Source organism: Aquarana catesbeiana, linkage group LG13, assembly GCF_042186555.1.
Source record: "Aquarana catesbeiana isolate 2022-GZ linkage group LG13, ASM4218655v1, whole genome shotgun sequence".
Classification (NCBI taxonomy): domain Eukaryota; kingdom Metazoa; phylum Chordata; class Amphibia; order Anura; family Ranidae; genus Aquarana; species Aquarana catesbeiana.
In genome coordinates, this window is record NC_133336.1 from 128,677,800 (window position 1) to 128,702,690 (window position 24,891).

At 46.8% G+C, this 24,891-nt stretch overlaps 1 protein-coding gene across 1 annotated transcript; it reads right to left on the reverse strand.

Moving 5' to 3' along the window:
• Positions 1–22,008: 22,008 nt before the first annotated feature.
• LOC141116548 (SCAN domain-containing protein 3-like) lies at positions 22,009–23,652 on the reverse strand. Its single transcript, XM_073608946.1, has one exon. It carries the CDS (start codon positions 23,650–23,652, stop codon positions 22,009–22,011), a length of 1,644 nt encoding a protein of 547 aa, XP_073465047.1.
• Between the last annotated feature and the right edge of the window lie 1,239 nt (positions 23,653–24,891).

A 24,891-nucleotide genomic window follows, 5' to 3' on the forward strand; every position in this document is an offset into this window, starting at 1 on the left:
AGGGGTTCCAGTGTTGTGGCACCAGCACCAGTGCCTAAGGCCCAATTTTTCAGCCCCTGTTCAACAGGGACATGTAATTTGAATTCTTAATCAAATTTTTCACAGCAGGGCCAGTTTCTGCGCCCACCAAGAGTATCTGTGAGGACTTACAGTGATGTAGCACCACCACCACCACCTCCACCAAAGGCCCAATTTTTCTGCCCCTGTTCAACAGGGGCATGTAATGACAATTCTTGATCTAATATTTCACAGCAGGGCCCTGTGAGGGCTTACAGTGTTGTGGCCACAACAACACCTAAGGCCCAAATTTCTGCTGAGTATATAGGGCAGGCCCCTACTTTCAAACATCCAACTTACAAACGACTCCTACTTGCAAACGTGCTAAGCAAATAAAAAAAAAACATAGTAAAAAATAAAACATTTAACGCAACCTGTGCCTACCTAAAATATATATATGCCAAAGCATGGGGGCATCCTCCCGCAAAAGGCAGGAGCAAATCGCTCCTCCTCCCACTGCTGCCCCCACGCTTCAGCATATATGCTGAAGTATGTAACTGTGGTGGTGAAATCACCTCCGACAGCGCTGGAGTCACAGCTTTATATATCATGGGAGCAAACGCTGTTGCTGTCAAGATAAATAAATCTGCGCTGCAGCTGAATGGCATACCTGAAAACAATAAAATGGTTACCAACAAAACACAGTAAACAGTAAAGTATAAAAAAATTGCATATCTGAAAAGCAAACATGGTAAAACATAATAACAATAAAACATTGCAGAATAGAATACAGTAAAAAAGAGCAGAACAATAGAGAGAGAATAGAGAGAGAGAGAACAATAAAACGACAACTATTTTTGTTTTTTTTATTTTATATTTTTTTGTGTTTTTATTTTTTTTATTTTTTTTACACTTTTTTTTAGTAACTGGTACCAGGTTTGGGTGTCTCAAAATGCGATGGCATCTTGGGAGACCCTGTGAAAGTGTGTCCTAGTCTGTGCAGTGCTGTACCCTACGCTAATACTCAACTAGTGTATGGTAGCGTTCAAAACATTCACCCATGCAAAGACCAGGATTGCCAGGACAGGAGGGACAATAACACCAGGTGTCACGCCTAAATCCGCGCTTGCTACAGACATGACTTTTTTTGGGGGGGCTCGTTGGGTAGGGGTACTCAGGAGGGCATAAGGAAAATGCCTCTCATGCAGCCGGCCTACTGCATTTGGTTGGGGATGGTGAGGTGGAGCACCGTCTGGATACAGAAGGGCTCTGACGATCTCTTCCTGGAATTTAAGGAAGGATCCAGTCCATCCTGAAGCTCTGTATAGCACATGAGTGTTCAGCAAAGCCAATTGAAATAAATAAACCGACACTTTTTTGTACCAGCGTCTGGCCTTACGGGCAACTAGGTACGGCGCCAACAACTGGTCGTTGAGGTCCACCCCTCCCATATTTTGGTTATATTCGTGGACACAGAAGGGTTTCTCCACAACACCAGTCGCCGTAGTAATTTGGGCCGTTGTGTCTGCATGAAGGGAGGTGAGAACGAAAACATTCTTTTTATCCCTCCACTTCATAGCGAGCAAGTTATTACACTTCAAGCAGGCTCTCTCCCCCAGCCTAAGACGGGAATCTACAAGCCGCTGGGGAAGCCCCGGCGATTAGGTCGCACGGTGCCACATGCTCCAATCTGCTGATCAAACAAGTGACCAAAAAGTGGCACGCTCGTGTAATAATTGTCCATATACAAGTGGTACCCCTTTCCGAATAAGGGTGACACCAAGTCCCACACTATCTTGCCAGCGCTTCCTATGTAGTCAGGGCAGTTTGTCGGCTCTACGTGACTATCTTTGCCCTCGTAAACCATAAAACTACATGTATAGCCTGTGGCCCTGTCACAGAGCTTGTACATCTTGACCCCGTATCTGGCACGCTTGCTGGGAAGGTACTGTTTGAATGACAAGCGGCCAAAAAACTTAATCAGGGACTCATTAATGCAGACAACTTGATGGGGAGTAAACAAGTCTGCAAAACGTTGGTTGAAGTGGTTTACGAGGGGCTGAATTTTGTACAGCCAATCGTATCCAGGGTCTCCACGAGGACGACAGAGTTCATTGTCATTGAAGTGCATGAACCGCAAAATCTGCTCGTATCGTGCCCTGGCCATGGAAGCAGAGAACTCGGGCATATGGTAAATTGGGTCAGTGGACCAATATGACCGCAACTTACCCTTTTTATTTATGCCCATATTGAGGGAAAGGCCCAGAAAGATCTCAAATTCGGAGACCGTAATTGGTCTCCAATCTCTGGCAAGGGAGGACTGGGGATTAGCGGCAATGTGTTGACCAGCGTACAAATTGCTTTGGTCCACAATAGGTCTATAGAGATCTTCGGTGAAAAACAGCGAATAAAAATCCAGTGGCGTAAAATCAACTGTTTCCACCTGAATTCCGGGTTGGCCAGTGAATGGGGGAAGTACGGGTGCTGCAGAAGTGGTGGGTTCCCAATTCGGATTGGCGAATGCAGCAGGAAGGGCACTATGGGCATGACGGGCCTGTCTTTGTCTTCTTGGTGGCAGCAGGACACTACTTGTGCTTGCCACCTCGCCAGCTTGAACTGCACTTATGGGACTCGCCACGTCACCACGTGATACTGCATTGCTGGATATATGACCAGGGTGTAGTAGGCCGCTGGTGCTTGCCAGTTCACCAGAAGGAATAGCGGCGCTAGTACTTCTCTGCTCCATACGAGAACCCTGCGGTTCTTGCACTTCAAGGACAGAAGAAGAAGATTGGGGTCTGGACCTTGGCAGGGACCACAACTCCGTTGTCAGAGCTATCTGTCATGGAGCCGCTGTCCTCTACAGGATCGTATTCTGAGCCTGAATCTGACAGATGAGTGACTTCCTCTTCACTATCTGTCATGCTCAGAAACGTGTAGGCCTCTTCACTAGTGTACCTTCGATTTGGCATTTTGGGCTCTAAATTTAGGGGTACACTAGTGAGACTCACAGGCAAAAAAGCTACTGACTGTCAGCGACTGTATCAAAACGCTACCAAAAAACTATTAGCGATCGCAGGGATCAGGCCTGACTCTGCGAACGCTGCAGTTATGTGTGCTTAGTGTTTTGTAAGTGTCAGTGATTGATCGATACTGCACTTGGGTGGGCTTGGCAGGGCTGGGCCGAGGGGCAAAACGCAGGTGCTAGCAGGTATCTGGGCTGATTCCGCTAACACTGTGTTTATGGAAACCCTAAACTGCTGGGGACGCTAGTATAGATCTGATCGGATCAGATATCGATCCGCTCAGATACTATAGCACTAAGGGAGGTGTATGCTGCCTGCGTGGGTGTTAGCGGTACTGGCGCTAACCTGGCGCTGCCTGGGGTGACGCAGACCTTATCTGACCCTAAAAACTTAACTTATATCACCGCCGGGCAATTAGGGGGTTAAACCTTTATAAGGTAATAAACGGCGGGTGCCCTAAAACTATAAATAACAAACTAACTAACCAGCGTCACCTGTAACACTTATACGGTGATCGCTGGTGAAAGGGTTAACTAGGGGGCAATCAGGGGGTTAAAACCTTTAGAAGGTAGTATATGGGGGTCCCTGTCGCTATAAAACACTGACAGCGAACCTATATACTTACCTCCCTAACTAGCGTCACCTGTGTCACTAATACAGCGATCAGAAAAACGATCGCTTAGTGACACTGGCAACGGGGGGTGATCAAATGGTTAACCTTTATTAAGGGGGGTTAGGGGGGTACCCTGGACCTAAAGGGGGGTACCCTAGACCTAAAGGGGGCTAACCTAACTGCCCTAACACTTATAACTGTCACAAACTGACACCAATACAAAAAAAAAACTGCTATTGGTGTCATTGTGACAGGGGGTACAGGGGGGTGATCGGGGGTGATGGGGGGTGAAAAGTGTGCCTGGCGTGTTCTACTGGAAGTGTAGTGTTGGTGCACTTACTTGGATGTCTTCTCTCCTCGGCGCCGGATCGAAAAGACCGGCTCGAGGAGGGATGACATCACTTCCTCTCCCTCTGTCTACATTACAGAGGGAGAGGAAGCATTTTCATTTGCCGGGAGCGATCGGTAGGGGGTGGCCACGAATGGATGGCCTCCCCCTCACCTCTGATCACCCGGGAACAAATGGCGACCGCCTCGGCCGATCACGTGTATGTACGTGATTCTGCCTGTCTGTACCACCTTGCTGACGTACATCGGCGTGAGGCGGTCGTCAAGTGGTTAAAGTGGATGTAAACCTACTGTCATTCTTTCTAAACTACTGCCATAGGGGTTATCTATAAGGATATACATGCCTCCTGCATGTATCTTTACCTGTCAAATGTCTCTCATCTGTCTGTTAGTAGACCCGAAAAACTGCATATTCTGTGGGTGAGTCTGTTGTCTGGAGCTCGGTGGGTGGAGTTGTGATGTCAGTAGACTCCCCGCCCACCTCTACACTCCCCTGTGTATTTCTAACACTGAACTTCTGCTATGATCTCTAACATCCAGTGAAAAGACAGGAAAGTAACCACATGACTTCAGCATGCCAAATCATGCTGAGGTGTGGAACAGCCAATCCTTGCAGAGCTGCTGAAGAAAGGAGTGGGGGAGGGAATTAAAAAATACTGCATGTGTCTTAGGCTGTCACCCACAGCAAGGGGGAGTATTTGACAAAGTTTTTCTCAGTTTTTCAAGAATTATCTCACTGAACAATAAAAGAGGATTGCTCAGAGATGGATTAACTTTGTGTGGCAAGACTGGGCTCAAATGATTTGAACACACAAACACCGTTAAAGTCTATGGGACTCGAACATGAATAATCAAAAGTGCTAATTTTAAAGGCTTATATGCAAGTTATTGTCATAAAAAGTGTTTGGGGGCCTGGGTCCTGCCCCAGGGGACATGGATCAATGCAAAAAAAAGTTTTAAAAACGGCCGTTTTTTCGGGAGCAGTGATTTTAATAATGCTTAAAGTGAAACAATAAAAGTGTAATATCCCTTTAAATTTTGTATCTGGGGGGGTGTCTATAGTATGCCTGTAAAGGGGCGCATGTTTCCTGTGTTTAAAACAGTCTGACAGCAAAAATGACATTTAAAGGAAAAAAAGTCATTTAAAACTACTTGCGGCTATTAATGAATTGCCGGTCCGACAATACACATAAAAGTTCATTGTGAAAAACGGCATTGGAATTCCCCACAGGGGAACCCTGAACCAAAATTTTTAAAAAAATGACGTGGGGGGTCCCCCTAAATTCCATACCAGGCCCTTCAGGTCTGGTATGGATATTAAGGGGAACCCCGGCCAAAATATTTTTAAAAAATGGCGTGGGGTCCCCCTCAAAATCTATACTAGACCTTTCAGGTCTGGTATGGATTTTAAGGGGAACCCCGCGCCAAAATAAAAAAAAAAAAAAACCGGCGTGGGGTCCCCCAAAAATCCATACCAGACCCTTATCCGAGCACGCAACCTGGCAGGCCGCAGGAAAAAATGGGGGGATGAGAGAGCGCCCCCCCTCCTGAACCATACCAGGCCACATGCCCTCAACATTGGGAGGGTGCTTTGGGGTAGCCCCCCAAAACACCTTGTCCCCATGTTGATGGGGACAAGGGCCTCATCCCCGCAACCCTAGCCCGGTGGTTGTGGGGGTCTGCGGGCGGGGACCCCCAGATCCCGGCCCTCCCCCCTGTGTGAAATGGTAAGGGCCTACCATTTCACAAAAAAAGTGTAAAAAATGTTAAAAATGACAAGTAATTTTGGCACGGGGTTCCCCTTAATATCCATACCAGACCTGAAGGGCCTGGTATGGAATTTAGGGGGACCCCCACGCCATTTTTTTTTACATTTTGGTTTGGGGTTCCCCTGTGGGGAAATCCCATGCCGTTTTTATCAATGAACTTTTATGTGTATTGTTGGACCGACAATTCATTAATAGCCGCAAGTAGTTTTACATTTTTTTTCGTTTGAAATGTCATTTTGCTGTCAGACTGTTCTAAACATGGGAAACATGCGTCCCTTTACAGGCATACTATAGACACCTCCCAGATATAAAATTTAAAGGGATATTACACTTTTATTGTTTCACTTTAAGCATTATTAAAATCACTGCTCCTGAAAAAACGGCCATTTTTAAAACTTTTTTTTTGCATTGATACATGTCCCCTGGGGCAGGACCCAGGTCCCCAAACACTTTTTATGACAATACCATGCATATAAGCCTTTAAAATTAGCACTTTTGATTTCTCCCATAGACTTTTAAAGGGTGTTCCGTGGCTTTCAAATTTGCCGTGAACACCCCAAATTATTCGCTGTTCAGCGAACTGGCGAATAGCCGATGTTCGAGTCGAACATGAGTTCAACTCGAACTCGAAGCTCAATCCTTATTGCCAGACATACAGCCACAGATCCCTTCCTGTCCCAGATATTCTTGTATGTTCAGGCTGGATGGCCAGAGAAAGTCCCAGGTGAATTTTGTTCGTACTTGCTAAGGATACTGCATGAGGGCCATCCTGGCATGGTGCGCATGAAGCAGCAAGCCCGGAGCTATGTTTGGTGGCCACAAATGGATACAGCAATTGAAGATTTTGTGGCTCAATGTCCTGGGTGCTGTCAAGCTCAGCGACCCCAAAAGAAAGGAACCCTGCTACTTTGGCCATGGCCGACAGACCCGTGGTCAAGACTCCATCTTGATTTTGCTGGCCCAATCCAGGGTAAAATGTATTTGATCGTGGTAGATGCACATTCAAAATGGCCAGAGGTATTTCAAATGCCTTCTCATACCTCAGCTGCTACCATTCTAGTCTTAAGGAAGCTCTTTGCCCAATATGGCTTGCCAACAGCCATAGTCTCGGACAAAGAAACTCAATTTACATCGCATGAGTTTCAATCCTTCCTCAATGGCTTGAGAATCCAACACTACAAAACAGCTGCTTATCACCCAGCCTCGAATGGGCTAGCAGAATGGTTTGTGCAGACGTTTAAGAAGCACTTGCTGTCCAATCTGGACCAGGTCGGACTGTCAGAGGAGAATCTGCTGGAGTTCTTGACCATGTATCGAAACACAAAACATGCTACTACTGGGCTGTCCCCTGCTTTTCTTATGTTTGGCAGGCATCTCCGCATCAAACTTGATTTAGTCCGTCCACAGGAACAGTCCCCAACACCTCCTCCACCAGGCAGTCCTGGATTCCATGTCAGTGATCTTGTATGTTTTCGGAATTACAGAGTTTTGCCTCGTTGGCTCCCTGGCATAATTGATGGACCTCTTGGAAGAAGAATGTACCTTGTTTGCCTGGAGAATGCGTTTATGTTCGATGACACCTTTCACAATTGAGGAAGCGCATTTGCCGACCACTAGAGACAAACCCGACCCCTCTTTCTAACCAACCACCAGAGTCTATTCAGGGCTCTACTGGTGACATATGGCATGGTGTCTGGCATGATCCCACAAGTTTACAACCAACCCGAAAGGGTTGGTGACCATAAGGGATGAGCTTCGAGTTTAAGTCGAACTCGTATTCGACTCGAACATCGGCTGTTCACCAGTTCGCTGAACAGCGAACAATTTGGGGTGTTCGCGGCTGTAACGAGCCCCTTTGCTCGCTCGGTTCCACTCTCCCGACACTCCTCTGCAGCTATTGAATCAGACTGCAGATCGCAACATCTGATTGCTTGGTCATCCAATGCTCCGGGATTAGAACTACAGCTCTGTGCCATTCTAGTCCAATTGTGATAGCTCAGAGCAAACAACAGGCAGGCTGTATGTAAGTTCAAACAGGAATCTCTTTTATTGCAAAATACAGGCTTTTATACACTAAAAGTGGAGGTGCAGACTGCTCATATTACTCTAACAATACAGCTGTAATCTAATTAACCTAATTAACATGAGCTAATTAACTAATCCCTTTAGACAACCTAGATGACTCAGACATGACCGTTAGGCCGGACTAGCCGTCTTGTAGTTCAGAAAAGCCAATCAACATTATCACAATCAACATAGACTCTTCTTCACACAATAGCAGAGTTAATTAACACAAATAACAATGGGGATCTAATGACTCTTAGATCCCATAGTAGACTTATTTACAATACACATTTTAGCAGACAATAGACAGATAGGTGTTGGAATTTACATCAGCATCTCCTAACAGTATCTGTCCCAGCATTATGAATCAGCCACTATTCCAATATGGCAAATCCAGGGTCCCCAGAGTCTGTGTGTCCTGGGGGACCAGGACCCGAATCCACAGTAATACCACCTCAAGGGTCCCCAGGCATACAGCTCACAAAGAGCACCATTCCCCCAAATGCCAGGGCCCACGATCTATCGGCAAGAGGCTAGCATACAGTCCCCTCCAAAAGCCTCTCTCCCGGCTAGGTCTGTCACATTTCTCCCCTTTCGGCAGGAGACTAACACAGGAGGAGACCCCAGACGGGTTGACTCCGAAGTTAGTCAGTAGTTCCAGTCCTCTAATGCCTGTACCCACACAGTACCCCAAACAAATTGTTCCAAACAAAGTATTACTCACCCAGCCAACCTCTGCCTCGCTCAGAGAACATATCTGCCGCTGGGGAGAGGCCTGGACTGGCCCTTCTCCCTGGAGTCCTTTCTGCCACTGGAGAGAAGACAGGGTGCCTGGGCTCACTCCGTCATGCTGTTGGGGATCTGGGCCGACTGCCCAGCATCCCTGGGGTATACAGGTGGAGACTGAAGTCCCATCCACCTTCACAGGACATCCATCCTCTGTTAGTTAAAGGCAGAGTCCAGCAGTACTCGGCCCTGTTGCCAGCCCTTCTGCTGGAAACCCCACACCATCTGCTCTGGCTAACTGTTGGGGAGGGACGACAAACACCTCCTCTCCCTTCTCCCCTTGTATCCTGATCTGCTGCTGGGAAGTGACCACCTCCTTCTCACCCTGAGCCTCCGGAACCGCCACAGGTGTGGGGCAGAGATCTTGGACCCTCTGTCCGGTTTCCAGCGCTTCAGCTGGGTAAGTTCCTTGTAACTTCACAGATACTTCTGTTGGTGCTGGGCAGAGCATAGTGAAGTTTGGCCCTAATAACAGCTCCTCTTCTGTTGGAGGCTCACCAGGTTATTCTTCCTCAGCAGAAAAGTCTATCAAATCCCCTGTCTCTGCAACTGGTGTCTGGTGATAAAGGTTCACCATCTCCTGTCCCCGGAACCCAGAAGATGCTATCAGTGCTGGGCAGAGCACAGTGAAGTTTGGCCCTAATAACAGCTCTTCTTCTGCTGGAGGCTCACCAGGTTGTTCTTCCTCAGCAGAAAAGTCTATCAAATCCCCTGTCTCTGCAACTGGTGTCTGGGTATAAGGGTTCACCATCTCCTCTCCGTGGAACCCAGAAGATGCTATCAGTGCTGGGCAGAGGTTAGCAGAGCTCTTCCCTGTTGTCAGCACTTCAGGTTTGGGGACGGCAATCTTCAGATTTTCCACTGCCGATTCTCTGGCATTCTGCTGGACAGGCACATTCCTCCATCCAAGATCATCCAATGCAAAAACAGGTTCATCAAGGTCAGTCAGCACTTGCTGCATCCGCCATAAGACCTCCCACTCCATAGCTGCGGGTGCAGGTTGGCAAAGCACACCGTTACTCTGCCACATTGTCAACTCTTCAGCCAGGATTTCAGAGTTGTCAACTGGTATTTCATGATAGTCCCAGGCAAAGGGATCACCACCCTGCTGCTGAGCAGAGTCTAACAGCTGTTTGTAAGCGATCTCCAACTCCCATTCCTGAACGGCCAGAAACTCCAAATCTTCCAGTGCCCAGTGCACTTCTGAGACATTCAGTCTCCGCTCTCTGTGCTCCATTATTTCCTCCAAACGCCACTCCCGATCACTTCCAAAGTCAGGGTCCCTGGTCCCTGGGTACAAAAGTACCCCTACCATTTCCCTAAAAAATCTGTCAAAAATGTTAAAAATAGCAAGAGACAGTTTTTGACAATTCCTTTATTTAAATGCTTCTTCTATCTTCTTTCTTCTATCTTACCTTACTATTTCACACAGGGGGGGCCAGGATCTGGGGGTCCCCTTGTTAAAGGGGGCTTCCAGATTCCGATAAGCCCCCCACCCGCAGACCCCCACAACCAACGGGCAAGGGTTGTTGGGATGAGGCCCTTGTCCCCATCAACATGGGGACAAGGTATTTTTGGGGGCTACCCCAAAGCACCCTCCCAATGTTGAGGGCATGTGGCCTGGTACGGTTCAGAAGATGGGGGCGCTCTCTCATCCCCCTCTTTTCCTGCGGCCTGCCAGGTTGCGTGTTCGGATAAGGGTCTGGTATGGATTTTTGAGGGGGGACCACACGCCATTTTTATTTAAATTTTGGCCAGGGTTCCCCTTAATATCCATACCAGACCTAAAGGGCCTGGTATAGAATTTAGGGGGACCCTAAATTCTTTTTTAAAATTTTTTTTTTAATTTTGGTTCGGGGTTCCCCTGCGGGGAATTTCCATGCTGTTTTTATAAATGAACTTTTATGTGTATTGTCGGACCGGCAATTCATTAATAGCCGCGAGTAGTTTTAAATGACTTTTTTCCTTTGAAATGTCATTTTGCTGTCAGAATGTTCTAAACACGGGAAACATGTGCTCCTTTACAGGCATACTATAGACAACCCCCAGGCATGAAATTTAAAAGAATATTACACTTTTACTGTTTCACTTTATTAAAATCACTGCTCCCGAAAAAACTGACATTTTTAAAACTTTTTTTGCACTGATCCATGTCCCGTGGGGCAGGATCCATGTCCCTAGTGACCATATTCCTGAGGAGTCCAGACATGTGCCTGGAGTCGCAGAGACTGATTGGTCTGTTGGACACCCACTGACATCTCCAGAACCCTTGACTGACTTTATTTCTTCCAGTCCTTTGCCACTTTGTAAGTCTGCTCACTGGGGATGAGCTTCGTGTTCGAGTCGAACCCATGTTCGACTCGAACATCGTCTGTTCGTCTGTTCGCCCGTTCGCCGAATTGCGAACGATATGGGCCGTTCGTGCTAAATTAATGTGGCGCGTCACGGCCCATAATTCACTGCGGCATCGCAGTGCATTGCTGGCTGATGATTGGCCAAGCATGCACTATGACCCGCATGCTTGGCCAATCACAGCGCCGTCTGAAAAGAGAGCCGTAATTGGCCAAAGCCAAGGAGGCTTTGGCCAATTATGGCTCAGGGGATTTAGTACACGCCCCACACTATATAAGGCTGCCTGCACAGCGGCCCTGTGTAGTGTGTGTTCCGGCGTTCATAGATAGAGAGAGAGAGAGACAGACAGTGTCATTTGATTTGAGTTAGATAGATTAGGCAGAACAGTTAGTCAGTTAGCTGCACTTACAGTGTATTGTGTATATATATGCATCCCAGGTGTTGCATATATATATATATATATATATATATATACACTGTATTCAGTTTAGCTAGATCCGTTCCTGTTATCTTCTTACTGACAGGCAGGCTTGTCTTGTTACAGCATTTACAGCTACCTGAAGAAAATTGCTGGTGTTCTTTTGATCCTATTAGTACCACAGTCAGGCAGCTAGACTATTTACAGTTAGTGCAGTGCGTCCTGCTCACAGTGTTCAGTTAAAACTGCAAGTTAGTGGGGTGCGTCCTGCTCACAGTGTTCAGCTAAACCTACAAGTTAATGGGGTGCGTCCTGCTCAGTGTTCAGCTAAACCTACAAGTTAGTGTGGTGCGTCCTGCTCACAGTGTTCAGCTAAAACTACAAGTTAGTGTGGTGCATCCACCTCACAGTGTTCAGCTAAACCTAGAAGTTAGTGCGGTGCGTCCTGCTCACAGTGTTCAGCTAAAGCTACAAGTTAGTGTGGTGCGTCCACCTCACAGTGTTCAGCTAAACCTACAAGTTAGTGTGGTGCGTCCTGCTCACAGTGTTCAGCTAAAACTACAAGTTAGTGCGGTGCGTCCACCTCACAGTGTTCAGCTAAACCTAGAAGTTAGTGCGGTGCGTCCTGCTCACAGTGTTCAGCTAAAACTACAAGTTAGTGCTGTGCGTCCTGCTCACAGTGTTCAGCTAAACCTACAAGTTAGTGTAGTGAGACCTCTGCACAGTGTTCATCTAAAGCTACAAGTTAGTGCAGTGCGTCCTGCTCACAGTGTTCAGCTAGATCCATTCCTGTTATCTTCTTACTGACAGGCAGGCTTGTCTTGTTACAGTATTTACAGCTACCTGAAAAAAATTGCTGGTGTTCTTTTGATCCTATTAGTACCACAGTCAGGCAGCTAGACTATTTACAGTTAGTGCAGTGTGTCCTGCTCACAGTGTTCAGCTAAAACTGCAAGTTAGTGGGGTGCGTCCTGCTCACAGTGTTCAGCTAAACCTACAAGTTAATGGGGTGCGTCCTGCTCACAGTGTTCAGCTAAAACTACAAGTTAGTGCGGTGCGTCCTGCTCACAGTGTTCAGCTAAAACTACAAGTTAGTGCGGTGCATCCACCTCACAGTGTTCAGCTAAACCTAGAAGTTAGTACGGTGCGTCCTGCTCACAGTGTTCAGCTAAAACTACAAGTTAGTGCTGTGCGTCCTGCTCACAGTATTCAGCTAAACCTACAAGTTAGTGTAGTGAGACCTCGGCACAGTGTTCATCTAAAGCTACAAGTTAGTGCAGTGCGTCCTGCTCACAGTGTTCAGCTGGATCCGTTCCTGTTATCTTCTTACTGACAGGCAGGCTTGTCTTGTTACAGTATTTACAGCTACCTGAAGAAAATTGCTGGTGTTCTTTTGATCCTATTAGTACCACAGTCAGGTAGCTAGACTATTTACAGTTAGTGCAGTGCGTCCTGCTCACAGTGTTCAGCTAAAACTACAAGTTAGTGGGATGCGTCCTGCTCATAGTGTTTAGCTAAACCTACAAGTTAGTGGGGTGCGTCCTGCTCACAGTGTTCAGCGAAACCTACAAGTTAATATGGTGCGTCCTGCTCACAGTGTTCAGCTAAACCTACAAGTTAGTGTAGTGAGACCTCTGCACAGTGATCATCTAAAGCTACAAGTTAGTGCAGTGCATCCTGCTCACAGTGTTCAGCTAAACCTAGAAGTTAGTGCGGTGCGTCCTGCTCACAGTGTTCAGCTAAAACTACAAGTTAGTGTGGTGCGTCCACCTCACAGTGTTCAGCTAAACCTAGAAGTTAGTGCGGTGCATCCTGCTCACAGTGTTCAGCTAAAACTACAAGTTAGTGTGGTGTGTCCACCTCACAGTGTTCAGCTAAACCTACAAGTTAGTGCGGTGCGTCCTGCTCACAGTGTTCAGCTAAAACTACAAGTTAGTGCAGTGCGTCCTGCTCACAGTGTTCAGCTAAAACTACAAGTTAGTGTGGTGCGTCCACCTCACAGTGTTCAGCTAAACCTAGAAGTTAGTGCGGTGCACCTGCTCACAGTGTTCAGCTAAAACCACAAGTTAGCGCTGTGCGTCCTGCTCACAGTGTTCAGCTAAACCTACAAGTTAGTGTAGTGAGACCTCTGACAGTGTTCATCTAAAGCTACAAGTTAGTGCAGGGCGTCCTGCTCACAGTGTTCAGCTAAAACTACAAGTTAGTGTGGTGCGTCCACCTCACAGTGTTCAGCTAAACCTAGAAGTTAGTGCGGTGCACCTGCTCACAGTGTTCAGCTAAAACCACAAGTTAGCGCTGTGCGTCCTGCTCACAGTGTTCAGCTAAACCTACAAGTTAGTGTAGTGAGACCTCTGCACAGTGTTCATCTAAAGCTACAAGTTAGTGCAGGGCGTCCTGCTCACAGTGTTCAGCTAAAACTACAAGTTAGTGTGGTGCGTTCACCTCACAGTGTTCAGCTAAACCTAGAAGTTAGTGCGGTGCACCTGCTCACAGTGTTCAGCTAAAACCACAAGTTAGCGCTGTGCTTCCTGCTCACAGTGTTCAGCTAAACCTACAAGTTAGTGTAGTGAGACCTCTGCACAGTGTTCATCTAAAGCTACAAGTTAGTGCAGGGCGTCCTGCTCACAGCGTTCAGCTAAAACTACAAGTTAGTGCTATGCGTCCTGCTCACAGTGTTCAGCTAAACCTACAAGTTAGTGTAGTGAGACCTCTGCACAGTGTTCATCTAAAGCTACAAGTTAGTGCAGTGCGTCCTGCTCACAGTGTTCAGCTAGATCCGTTCCTGTTATCTTCTTACTGACAGGCGGGCTTGTCTTGTTACAGTATTTACAGCTACCTGAAGAAAATTGCTGGTGTTCTTTTGATCCTATTAGTACCACAGTCAGGCAGCTAGGCTATTTACAGTTAGTGCAGTGCGTCCTGCTCACAGTGTTCAGCTAAAACTGCAATTTAGTGGGTTGCGTCCTGCTCACAGTGTTTAGCTAAACCTACAAGTTAATGGGGTGCGTCCTGCTCACAGTGTTCAGCTAAACCTACAAGTTAGTGTGGTGCGTCCTGCTCACAGTGTTCAGCTAAAACTACAAGTTAGTGCGGTGCGTCCTGCTCACAGTGTTCAGCTAAAACTACAAGTTAGTGCGGTGCTTCCACCTTACAGTGTTCAGCTAAACCTAGAAGTTAGTGCGGTGCGTCCTGCTCACAGTGTTCAGCTAAAACTACAAGTTAGTGCTGTGCGTCCTGCTCACAGTGTTAAGCTAAAACTACAAGTTAGTGCTGTGCGTCCTGCTCACAGTGTTCAGCTAAACCTACAAGTTAGTGTAGCGAGACCTCTGCACAGTGTTCATCTAAAGCTACAAGTTAGTGCAGTGCGTCCTGCTCACAGTGTTCAGCTGGATCCGTTTCTGTTATCTTCTTACTGACAGGCAGGCTTGTCTTGTTACAGTATTTACAGCTACCTGAAGAAAATTGCTGGTGTTCTTTTGATCCTATTAGTACCACAGTCAGGTAGCTAGACTATTTACAGTTAGTGCAGTGCGTCCTGCTCACAGTGTTCAGCTAAAACTACAAGTTAGTGGGGTGCGTCCTGCTCACAGTGTTCAGCTAAACCTACAAGTTAGTGGGGTGCGTCCTGCTCACAGTGTTCAGCAAAACCTACAAGTTAGTGTGGTGCATCCACCTTACAGTGTTCAGCTAAACCTACAAGTTAGTGCGGTGCGTCCTGCTCACAGTGTTCAGCTAAACCTAGAAGTTAGTGCGGTGCGTCCTGCTCACAGTGTTCAGCTAAAACTACAAGTTAGTGCTGTGCGTCCTGCTCACAGTGTTCAGCTAGATCCATTCCTGTTATCTTCTTACTGACAGGCAGGCTTGTTTTCTTACAGTATTTACAGCTACCTGAAGAAAATTGCTGGTGTTCTTTTGATCCTATTAGTACCACAGTCAGGCAGCTAGACTATTTACAGTTAGTGCAGTGCATCCTGCTCACAGTGTTCAGCTAAAACTACAAGTTAGTGGGGTGCATCCTGCTCACAGTGCTCAGCTAAAACTACAAGTTAGTGTGGTGCGTCCACCTCACAGTGTTCAGCTAAAACTACAAGTTAGTGCGGTGCGTCCACCTCACAGTGTTCAGCTAAAACTACAAGTTAGTGCGGTGCGTCCACCTCACAGTGTTCAGCTAAACCTACAAGTTAATGCCGTGCGTCCTGCTCACAGTGTTCAGCTAAAACTACAATTTAGTGTGGTGCGTCCTCCTCACAGTGTCCAGCTAAACCTACAAGTTATTTTTTTGCGAGCTCTGCACAGTGTTCAGCAAAAGCTACCTGTAGAAGGTTGGTGGTGTTTTCCTGATCCTATCACTACCGCAGGCAGCTAAAAAAGCTACAAGTTAGTTTTTTGTGAGCTCTGCATAGTGTTCAGCTAAAGCTATCTGTAGAAGGTTGGTGGTGTTCTCATACTACAGGCAGGCAGTTGATTTTGCTAGCTGCAGCATCAGTACATATACATATATATATATATTATATATATATATATATATATATATATATATATATATATATATATATATATCCCAGCTTAGTGCAGCTACAGGCCATTAGTATGTCTGGAAGGCCAAGAAGGAGAGGCAGACAGTCACAAGCCAATAAGAGAGGGCAAGCAGGCTCTGTGTCTAGTGCTGGTCGTGGAGACGGTGCATCCTCATCAGCACGTGGCCGTGGGACACGCTTGGCCTTTTTTTCGGCAGCTGGCCATGTTGAGCCGCAGCATGCGGAAGACTTGGTCGAGTGGATGACCAAGCCGTCCTCATCCTCCTCATCCTCTCTCACCCATGCCCAGGGTACTTTGTCTGGCAAAGCAGCGGCCTCTTCCCTTGGCTCAATGTCATCAGTGACTCCTTCCCTAGCCCCACCATGTCCTCCTGAGGAGTCCCTCGAACTGTTTGACCACAGTGTTGGGTACATGCTACAGGAGGATGCCCAGCGTTTGGAAGGCTCTGATGATGATACTGAGCTCGATGAAGGCAGTAACGTGAGCATGGACAGAGGGGGTGCCCAAGAAGGACAGCAATCTGGCAGTCATGCTCCCCCTGCTGCAGCATACTGCCAGGATTGCTCCAGTGATGAGGAGGGAGGGGATGATGAGGTCACTGACTCAACGTGGGTGCCTGATAGGAGAGAGGAGGAGGAGGAGGCGCCACATCACCAATGAGGCAGGATGCCCTCCAGGGGCCAGCCTAAGGGCAGCACCTTGACGGCATCACACCCCAAAGCTCCACATGTGCAGGGCGCTGCAGTCTCTGCGTGTTATTCAAAAAGTTCTTTGGTGTGGGCCTTTTTTGAGACGAGTGCATCAGATCGCACCGCTGCTATTTGCAACATATGTCTCAAGCGTATCTCGCGTGGCCAAAACATCTCCCGCTTGGGTACCACATACTTGACCAGACATATGTTGACCTGCCATGCAGTTCGTTGGCAAGCGTATCTAAAAGACCCACACCAAAGAACAAAGAGGACCCCTCCTTGCTCCTCATCAGCTGAGATCTCCAACCCAACTATACCTTCAGTCCTCTCTGAGACCTGCACTGAGAGGAATGAAGGTGTAGAATTAGGTGTGTCACAGCCAAGTACTTGTGGGCAATCTGCTTTTGGTACACCGACGTCAGATTGTACCAGGCAAATTTCCCTGCCCCAGCTGCTGCACCGCCGAAAGAAGTTTGCTCCCAGCCATCCACATGCCCAGCGGTTGAATGCTAGCTTGGCAAAATTGCTAGCACTTCAACTGCTATCTTTTCAGTTGGTAGACCCTGCCCCCTTCCGTGAATTTGTGGAATGTGCAGTTCCTCAGTGGCAAGTCCCCAAACGCCACTTTTTCTCACGGAAGGCGATTCCGGCTCTCTACCGGCATGTGGAAGGCAATGTCCATGCCTCGCTGGACAGGGCGGTCAGCGGTAAGGTGCATATTACCGCTGACTCATGGTCCAGCAGGCATGGACAGGGACGTTACCTAAGTTTCACGGTGCATTGGGTGACTCTGCTGGCAGCTGGGAAGGATGCAGGACAAGGTGCAGTAGTGTTGGAGGTTGTTCCGCCACCACGCCTCCAAAATGCTAATGATTGTGACACACCTCTCTCCTCCACCCCCTCCTCTTCTTCTTCCTCCATGGCCTCTTCCTGTGCTTTGTCGTCGGAACCAGCGGTGCTCTGTAGCCATTCAAGGGGCTACGCGATTACGCAGGCCAAAAGATGCCATGTGGTGCTTGAGCTGGTGTGCTTGGGGGACAGGAGCCACACTGGGGCAGAGGTTCTGTCAGCTATGCAGGGGCAGGTTCAGAGGTGGTTGACGCCACGCCAACTTAAGGCAGGAATGGTGGTTTGCGACAATAGCACCAACCTCCTCTCTGCCCTCCCAAAGGGACAAATGACCCATGTGCCCTGTTTGGCTCACGTCTTTAACTTGGTGGTGCAGCGGTTCTTTGGCAGGTACTCGGGCTTACAGGATGTCCTGAGGCAGGCCAGGAAAGTCTGTGTGCATTTCCGCCGGTCATATAATGCCAGTGCTCGGCTGACGGACCTCCAAAAGGAGTTTAACCTGCCCAAGAACCGCCTAATCTGTGACATGCCCACCAGGTGGAGCTCAACGTTGGCCATGCTGCAGCGGCTGCACATGCAGCAGAGGGCCATCAATGAATACCTGTGTGACTATGGCACCAGGACAGGGTCAGGGGAGCTTGTTTTTTTTTCCTCACGCCAGTGGGCCATGATCAGGGATGCATGCACTGTCCTGTCACCATTTGAGGAGGCCACGAGGATGGTGGGCAGTGACAGTGCATGCATCAGTGACACTGTCCCCCTTGTCCACCTGTTGGAGCACACGCTGCGTGGAATAATGGACAGGGCACTTGAGGCAGAACAGAGGCAGGAAGAGGAGGACTTCCTTAGCTCTCAAGGCCCCCTTTATCCAGACAGTGTTCCTGTGTGCCCGCCGATCACACAGTAAGAGGACAAGGAGGAGGAGGAAGATTGTGTCAGTATGGAGGTGGAGCCTGGCACTCAGCATCAGCAGCAGTCTTTAAGTGATCAGGCCCAAGAAACACATGGACTTGTACGTGGCTGGGAGGAGGTGGCTGCGGACCATGTCATCCTTAGTGACCCAGAGGACTCCGGACCGAATGCCTCAGCAAACCTACGCTGCATGGCCTCCCTGATCCTGGAAAGCCTGCGTAAGGATCCTCATATTCGTGGTATCAAGGAGAAGGACCAATACTGGCTGGCAACCCTCCTTGATCCACGTTACAACGGTAAGGTTGCGGACCTTATCTTGCCATCGCAGAGGGAGCAGAGGATGAAACATCTTCGGGAGGCCTTGCAGAAAGGTCTGTGCAACGCGTTCCCAGAGACTGGGAGGTTACAAACTCCTGTTTATGGACAACGTGTTGCTGAGACTTCGGTCAGTCAAAGAAGGAGCGGTGGAAAAGGTGGCCGTCTGACCGATGCGTTCAGACAATTTTTTGGTCCGCAGCCCCAAGGTATGATCGGTTACAGCAACCATCGCCAGCGTCTGTTTTACATGGTGCAGGAATACCTAGGGGCAAGATCTGACTTGGACACCTTTCCCACCGAAAATCCTCTGGGTTACTGGGTCTTGAGGATGGATCACTGGCCAGAGCTTGCACAGTTTGCAATTGAGCTACTGGCCTGTCCTGCATCCAGCGTTCTTTCGGAACGCACATTCAGTGCTGCTGGAGGCTTTGTAACCGATCACAGGGTGCGTCTGTCCACCGACTCGGTCGATCGACTGACCTTCATAAAAATGAATCAGTCTTGGATCACCACCAGCTACCAAGCACCTGATGCTGATGTAACCGAATCATTTTTTTTGAAATCTCAGATCCCTTCAAAGACTGCCTATGCTGATGCTGAGTGACTATCCCTGAGTAATTATCCTCTTCCTCCTCAATCATCACGCTGATAGCTTGTAAGAACATTTTTGGTTCTGGGTGCCACCACCAGTGCCTAAGGCCCAATTTTTCAGCCCCTGTTTAACAGGGGTGTGTAATTACAATTTTCGATGCAATACTTTGCAGCAGGGCTCATTTCTGCGTTCCAACTAGCGTATCTGTGAGAGGTTGCAGTGTTGTGGCACCAGCACCAGTGCCTAAGGCCCAATTTTTCAGCCCCTGTTTAACAGGGGCCTGTAATTACAATTTTTAATGCAATACTTTGCAGCAGGGCTCATTTCTGCGTTCCAACTAGAGTATCTGTGAGGGGTTGCAGTGTTGTGGCACCAGCTCCAGTGCCTAAGGCCTAATTTTTCAGCCCCTGTTCAACAGGGGCATGTAATTATAATTCTTGATCTAATATTTCACAGCAGGGCCCATTTCTGCACCCACCAAGAGCGAGTGAGGACTTACAGTGTTGTGGCACCACCACCACCACCACCAAAGGCCCCATTTTTCTGCCCTTGTTCAACAGGGGCATGTAATTACAATTCTTGATCTAATATTTCACAGCAGGGCCCATTTCTGCACCCACCAGGAGCGAGTGAGGACTTACAGTGTTGTGGCACCAGCACCAGCACCACCACCACCAAAGGCCCAATTTTTCTGCCCTTGTTCAACAGGGGCATGTAATTACAATTCTTGATCTAATATTTCACAGCAGGGCCCTGTGAGGGCTTACAGTGTTGTGGCCACAACAACACCTAAGGCTCAAATTTCTGCTGAGTATATAGGGCAGGCCCCTACTTTCAAACATCTAACTTACAAACGACTCCTACTTGCAAACGGAAGGAGACAACAGGAAGTGAGATGAAATCTACCCCTAGGAAGGGAAATTCTCTCCTGTAAGAGTTAATATGGGAAAAACATTTCTCCTTTCCACTAATGCTTTCCAATCCTTGTTCCACAAAAAACCCCAAATTTTCAAAAAACATTTGTCATTGGGACAAAAAGTGAGGTGAAATCTTCTGAAGAGGAGGAAAGACAGCAAAACAAATGTCACAGGGGTGATAACCCTTCCCTATGTTTTTCAAAAAGCTTAAAAAAGATTTTTTGGCTGGAGCTAAACACGTTAAAAATGTACCCGTCAAAAATTACAAACAGATTCTACTTAACAACAAACCTACAGTCCCTGTCTTGTTTGCACCGCCTGTATACTGCTGTTCAGAGTATATAGGGCCTTGTGGCCCCACACCTTTCCTTATTTTAATTTGGGTGCGGGGTTCCCCTTAATATCCATACAAGACCCAAAGGGCCTGGTAATGGACTGGGGGGTACCCATGCCATTTGTCTTACTGATTTTCATCCATATTGCCAGGACCCGACATTACATTAAACCCGCAAGCAGTTTTAAATGAGATTTTTTCCTTTAAAAATGACATTTTGTGCAGGGACTGTTCTAAACACGGGAAACACGCGCCACTTTACAGGCATACTATGGGCACACCCCAGGTACGATATTTAAAGGAATATTTCACTTTTTTTTTTACTTTAAGCATCATTAAAGTCACTGCTCCCGAAAAAAACGTCCGTTTTTAAAAGTTTTTTTTGCAATGATACATGTCCCCTGGGGTAGGACCCGGGTCCCCAAACCCTTTTTAGGACAATACCCTGCAAATTAGACTTTAAAATGATTTTGATTTTTGATTTCGAACGTTCGAGTCCCATAGACGTCAATGGGGTTCTAACGTTCGTGCAAATTTTCGGTCCGTTCGCAGGTTCTGGTGCGAACCGAACCGGGGGGTGTTCGGCTCATCCCTACTGTTCACCAAAGACATCAAACTCCTTTTTGGCAAAGCACTGAAATCTTACGGGATACATCGGAGGTCAGGAAACGGAGACAAAGGGCTCCTGAAGTGTTGCGGAAGCCACAGAACTGAGTTGGAGATACTAGGATACTGCTTGCTGAACTGATCCTGTTTGCCTTGTTCTTTAAGTGTTGAGTATTTTATGGGTTGTGTATTTGTTTCCTTGTGTTATATATATATATTTTTCTTTTTCGTTTTATTTTCTTTTTCTTCGAGAAAGGAGATGTAATGTTTATTTAGAATCACTGTGACCCTTAACCCCTTTCTCCTGATGCATGCTGGGGGAGGGGCTGTACCAGGAAGTCAGTCAGTGTGTGTGAGACTGGAAGCAGCAGCATGATACTGAGAGGGAGACCTGTTGTATAAGACTCCTCCATGTAAGCATGTACATCGCTTTCTGAGTGAGTAATAAACCCTTCATTGATTAAGAAGTGCATTCAGTCTGTGTGTTACTTGCTGAGCAAATACTGGCAGATACTGGCAGCATTGCTAGCAAAACCCTGAGAGACCCTGTGTCGCAACTGCACTACGGTTGCACTGTTTTCTGTACTGTGTACACAACTAGAAAATTAGTAGCAACTGCACTATGGCTGCACTGTATTGTGAAATGTGTACACCACCAGAAAAGTAGTAGAAACTGCACCACAGTTGCACTGTATTGTGTACTGTGTACACCACCAGAAATGTAGAAGCAACTGCACTACTGCTGCACTGTATTGTGTAATGTGTAGACCAGTGTTATTCAACCTTTTTTCAACCAAGGCACCCTTTAAAATCTGACAGAATCTCGAGGCACACCAAACCAATAATGTGGAAAAAATTTATTTATTACGTCTTACATCAATGGGATACTTGAGCCTGGGACGATTTACACAACCGCTCTATTCTGGCAGGAATGGATGAGAGACAGACACGGAGCTCCTGGTCCACGGCCCTAAGTCGCTCTCTGTACTTGTTCTTGATGTAGGTTAGGCTTGAAAAGCTCAGTTCACACAAGTATGTAGTAGAGAAGGGTAGTAGAATTGCAATGGCGGTACTTGAAATTACTGAGTACTCACTATTCAATGATACCCAAAACGTATCCAAAGCCACATCTTGAAATTTTATTTTTAATGTGCGATCTGCCCTGATCTCTGCCAGTTGCTCTTGTGCCGCTAGTGGCAAGACTTTTGAGCTATCCAATGCACATGAACTCCAAGGGTTACGGACCCAGTCAAACTCTGCAAAAGCTTCCGAAGGAAAATAGTGACTAAATCTTTCGTCGAGAATTTGTAGGTGTTGGGAGATAAGATCAGAAAGTGTGCTGCCATTTGAATGTGCATTGCACAGGGGAAACATCTCAAGGCTGCCCTGTTCTACAAAGGAGCGCCAGAGTGTCAGCTTGGATCTGAAGCCACGTAATTTGTCAGAAGAGGTGAGAAGATTTTCTTCTTTACCTTGCATTTTAGCACTCAGTTCATTTAGATGTCTAAAAATGTCAGCCAGGTATGCAAGTTTTGCACACCATTGCGTGTCTTCCATCAATTCCGCATATGCAGAGCTCTGTCCTATTAGAAATGTTCTGATTTCTTCTCTTAACTCGTATACTCTGTCCAAGACTTTTCCCCGTGAAAGCCAGCGGACTGCGGTGTGTAACAACAAGCTATGATGCTCTGCTCCCATTTCTGCGCACAGAATTGAAAACAGGCGTGTCTTTAAGGGCCGCATTTTTATATAATTTACCATGTTCACTGCTCCATCCAGTACATCTGACAGTTCTTTTGGCAGGGTCTTTGCAACTAGTGCCTCCCTGTGAAGAAAGCAGTGAGTGTTTCGCACAGTTGGATTCTGAACTCTGACTCTGCTGATAAAGCCCTTGGCACTACCCATCATGGCAGCAGCGCCATCAGTGCAGACACTGACACAGTTCTTCCAGCTTAATCCGCCCTGTTCAAGATACTCCGTTGTCACACGATAAATCTCCTCTCCACTTGTTTTCTCAGGTATCGGTTTACAAAAAAAAAATGTCTCCATGATATGGTCCTCGTCTATGAATCGAACATTAGCCAAGAGCTGAGCATGCCCACTTATGTCAGTGGATTCATCAACTTGTAAGGAAAATTTCCCAGTAGATCTGATTTTTTCAAAAAACAGGTTTTCAATATCTGCAGACATGTCATTGATTCGCCTTCCAATTGTACAGTCAGACAGTGGAACTTTTGCAATTTCTTTTGCTGCTTGTGGGCCTAGCATTTTGTTGACAATAGCTGTACATGCTGGCAAAATGACTGTTTCTGCAATTGTGTGTGGCTTCTTAGCTTTAGCTACTATCTCGGCCACTAAATAGCTAGCCTCCGGTGCTTTCTCTGACACTTTTGCACTCTTCATCATGACTTGCTCTTGTTGTTTGTGTTGACTTTTCAAACGAATGAAATATTCTGGTCCCTTGCTGGCTAGTGATGGATGATTTGTTGTCAGGTGTCTTTTAAGTTTGCTTGGAACCATTGCTTCATTTGATAATTTCATACCACATATCAGACACATAGGGAGAGGGCATGATGAAACCCCTGTACAGATGAAACCATATGACAGGTAACTGTCATCATACTGTCTTTTTCTTGTCTTGATGCTGGCCTCCACCACCCTCTCTGCTGAGGTACTTGTGGATGATGAAGTTGATGGCTCCAAATCAGAGCTGGATACTGGAGCCTTTCTTTTCAAAAAAATGATCCATGCTAGAAGTAGTTTGTAGCTGCTGAGTTCTGTATTCTGTAATGCAGAGTACAGAGTTCAATACGCTGTACCACACTAGGGTGTGATCGTTGCAATTTTTTATGCCACAGTGTATTTGCGCAGTGGTTTTGCAAACGCATTTATTTTTGTAAAAAATTCACTTCAATGAATTAAAATAAAACACAATATATACCCCAATTTTTGGGTATAGTGTGAAAGATTATGTTATGGTGGGTAAATAGATACCTAACATGTCACGCTTTATAATTGCACACACTCATAAAATGGTGAAAAACGATGGTACTTAAAAATCTTTTTAGGTAACGCTTTAAACACCTTTACAGGTTACATGTTTAGAGTTAAAGAGGAGGTCTAGCACTAGAATTATTGCACTCGCTCTAACAAGTGCAGTGATACCTCACATGTGTGGTGTGAATACTGTTTACATATGCGTGTGCGACTTGCGTATCCATTTGCTTCTGTGTGCAAGCACGGAGGGATTGGGGGGGTGCTTAAAAAAAATATTTATTTAACTTTTTTTTCCACAGTTTTTTTTTTTATATCACTTTTATTCCTATTACAAGGAATGTAAACATCCCTTGTAATAGGAACAAGGATGATAGGTCCTCTTTATGGAGAGATCTGGGGTCAAAAAGACCTCATATCTCTCCTTCTACCTTTAAAAGCAAAAGATTTTAAAAAATTGGATCTTTTACTTTAAAAAAAAAAAATAGTTTACTTCCAGCCTGGACCGGAAGTCATGGCGTCGCTCCGGTCCTTCAGGGCCATCAAAGGGGATCTAATCTTTTATTTCCTCTTCGACTAGCTGGCCACACCATTGGATTGTTTCTCAGGCAAGATGGTGGGAGAGGGGGACATCCCCCCCCCCACCGCTTCTGAAAGCGTTCCAGTGGCTCAAGAGCCGCTTGGAATGCTTTCATGAAAAAGCCAGCCACTGGCTGTAAAAAACAATACCAAGGTTATGGCTGATATCTTCAGCCATAACCCCGG

What these genes read in the sequence shown, in the direction of transcription:
- LOC141116548 (XM_073608946.1), bottom strand. Translation starts at nt 23,652, where the DNA reads ATGGTTCCAAGCAAACTTAAAAGACACCTGACAACAAATCATCCATCA.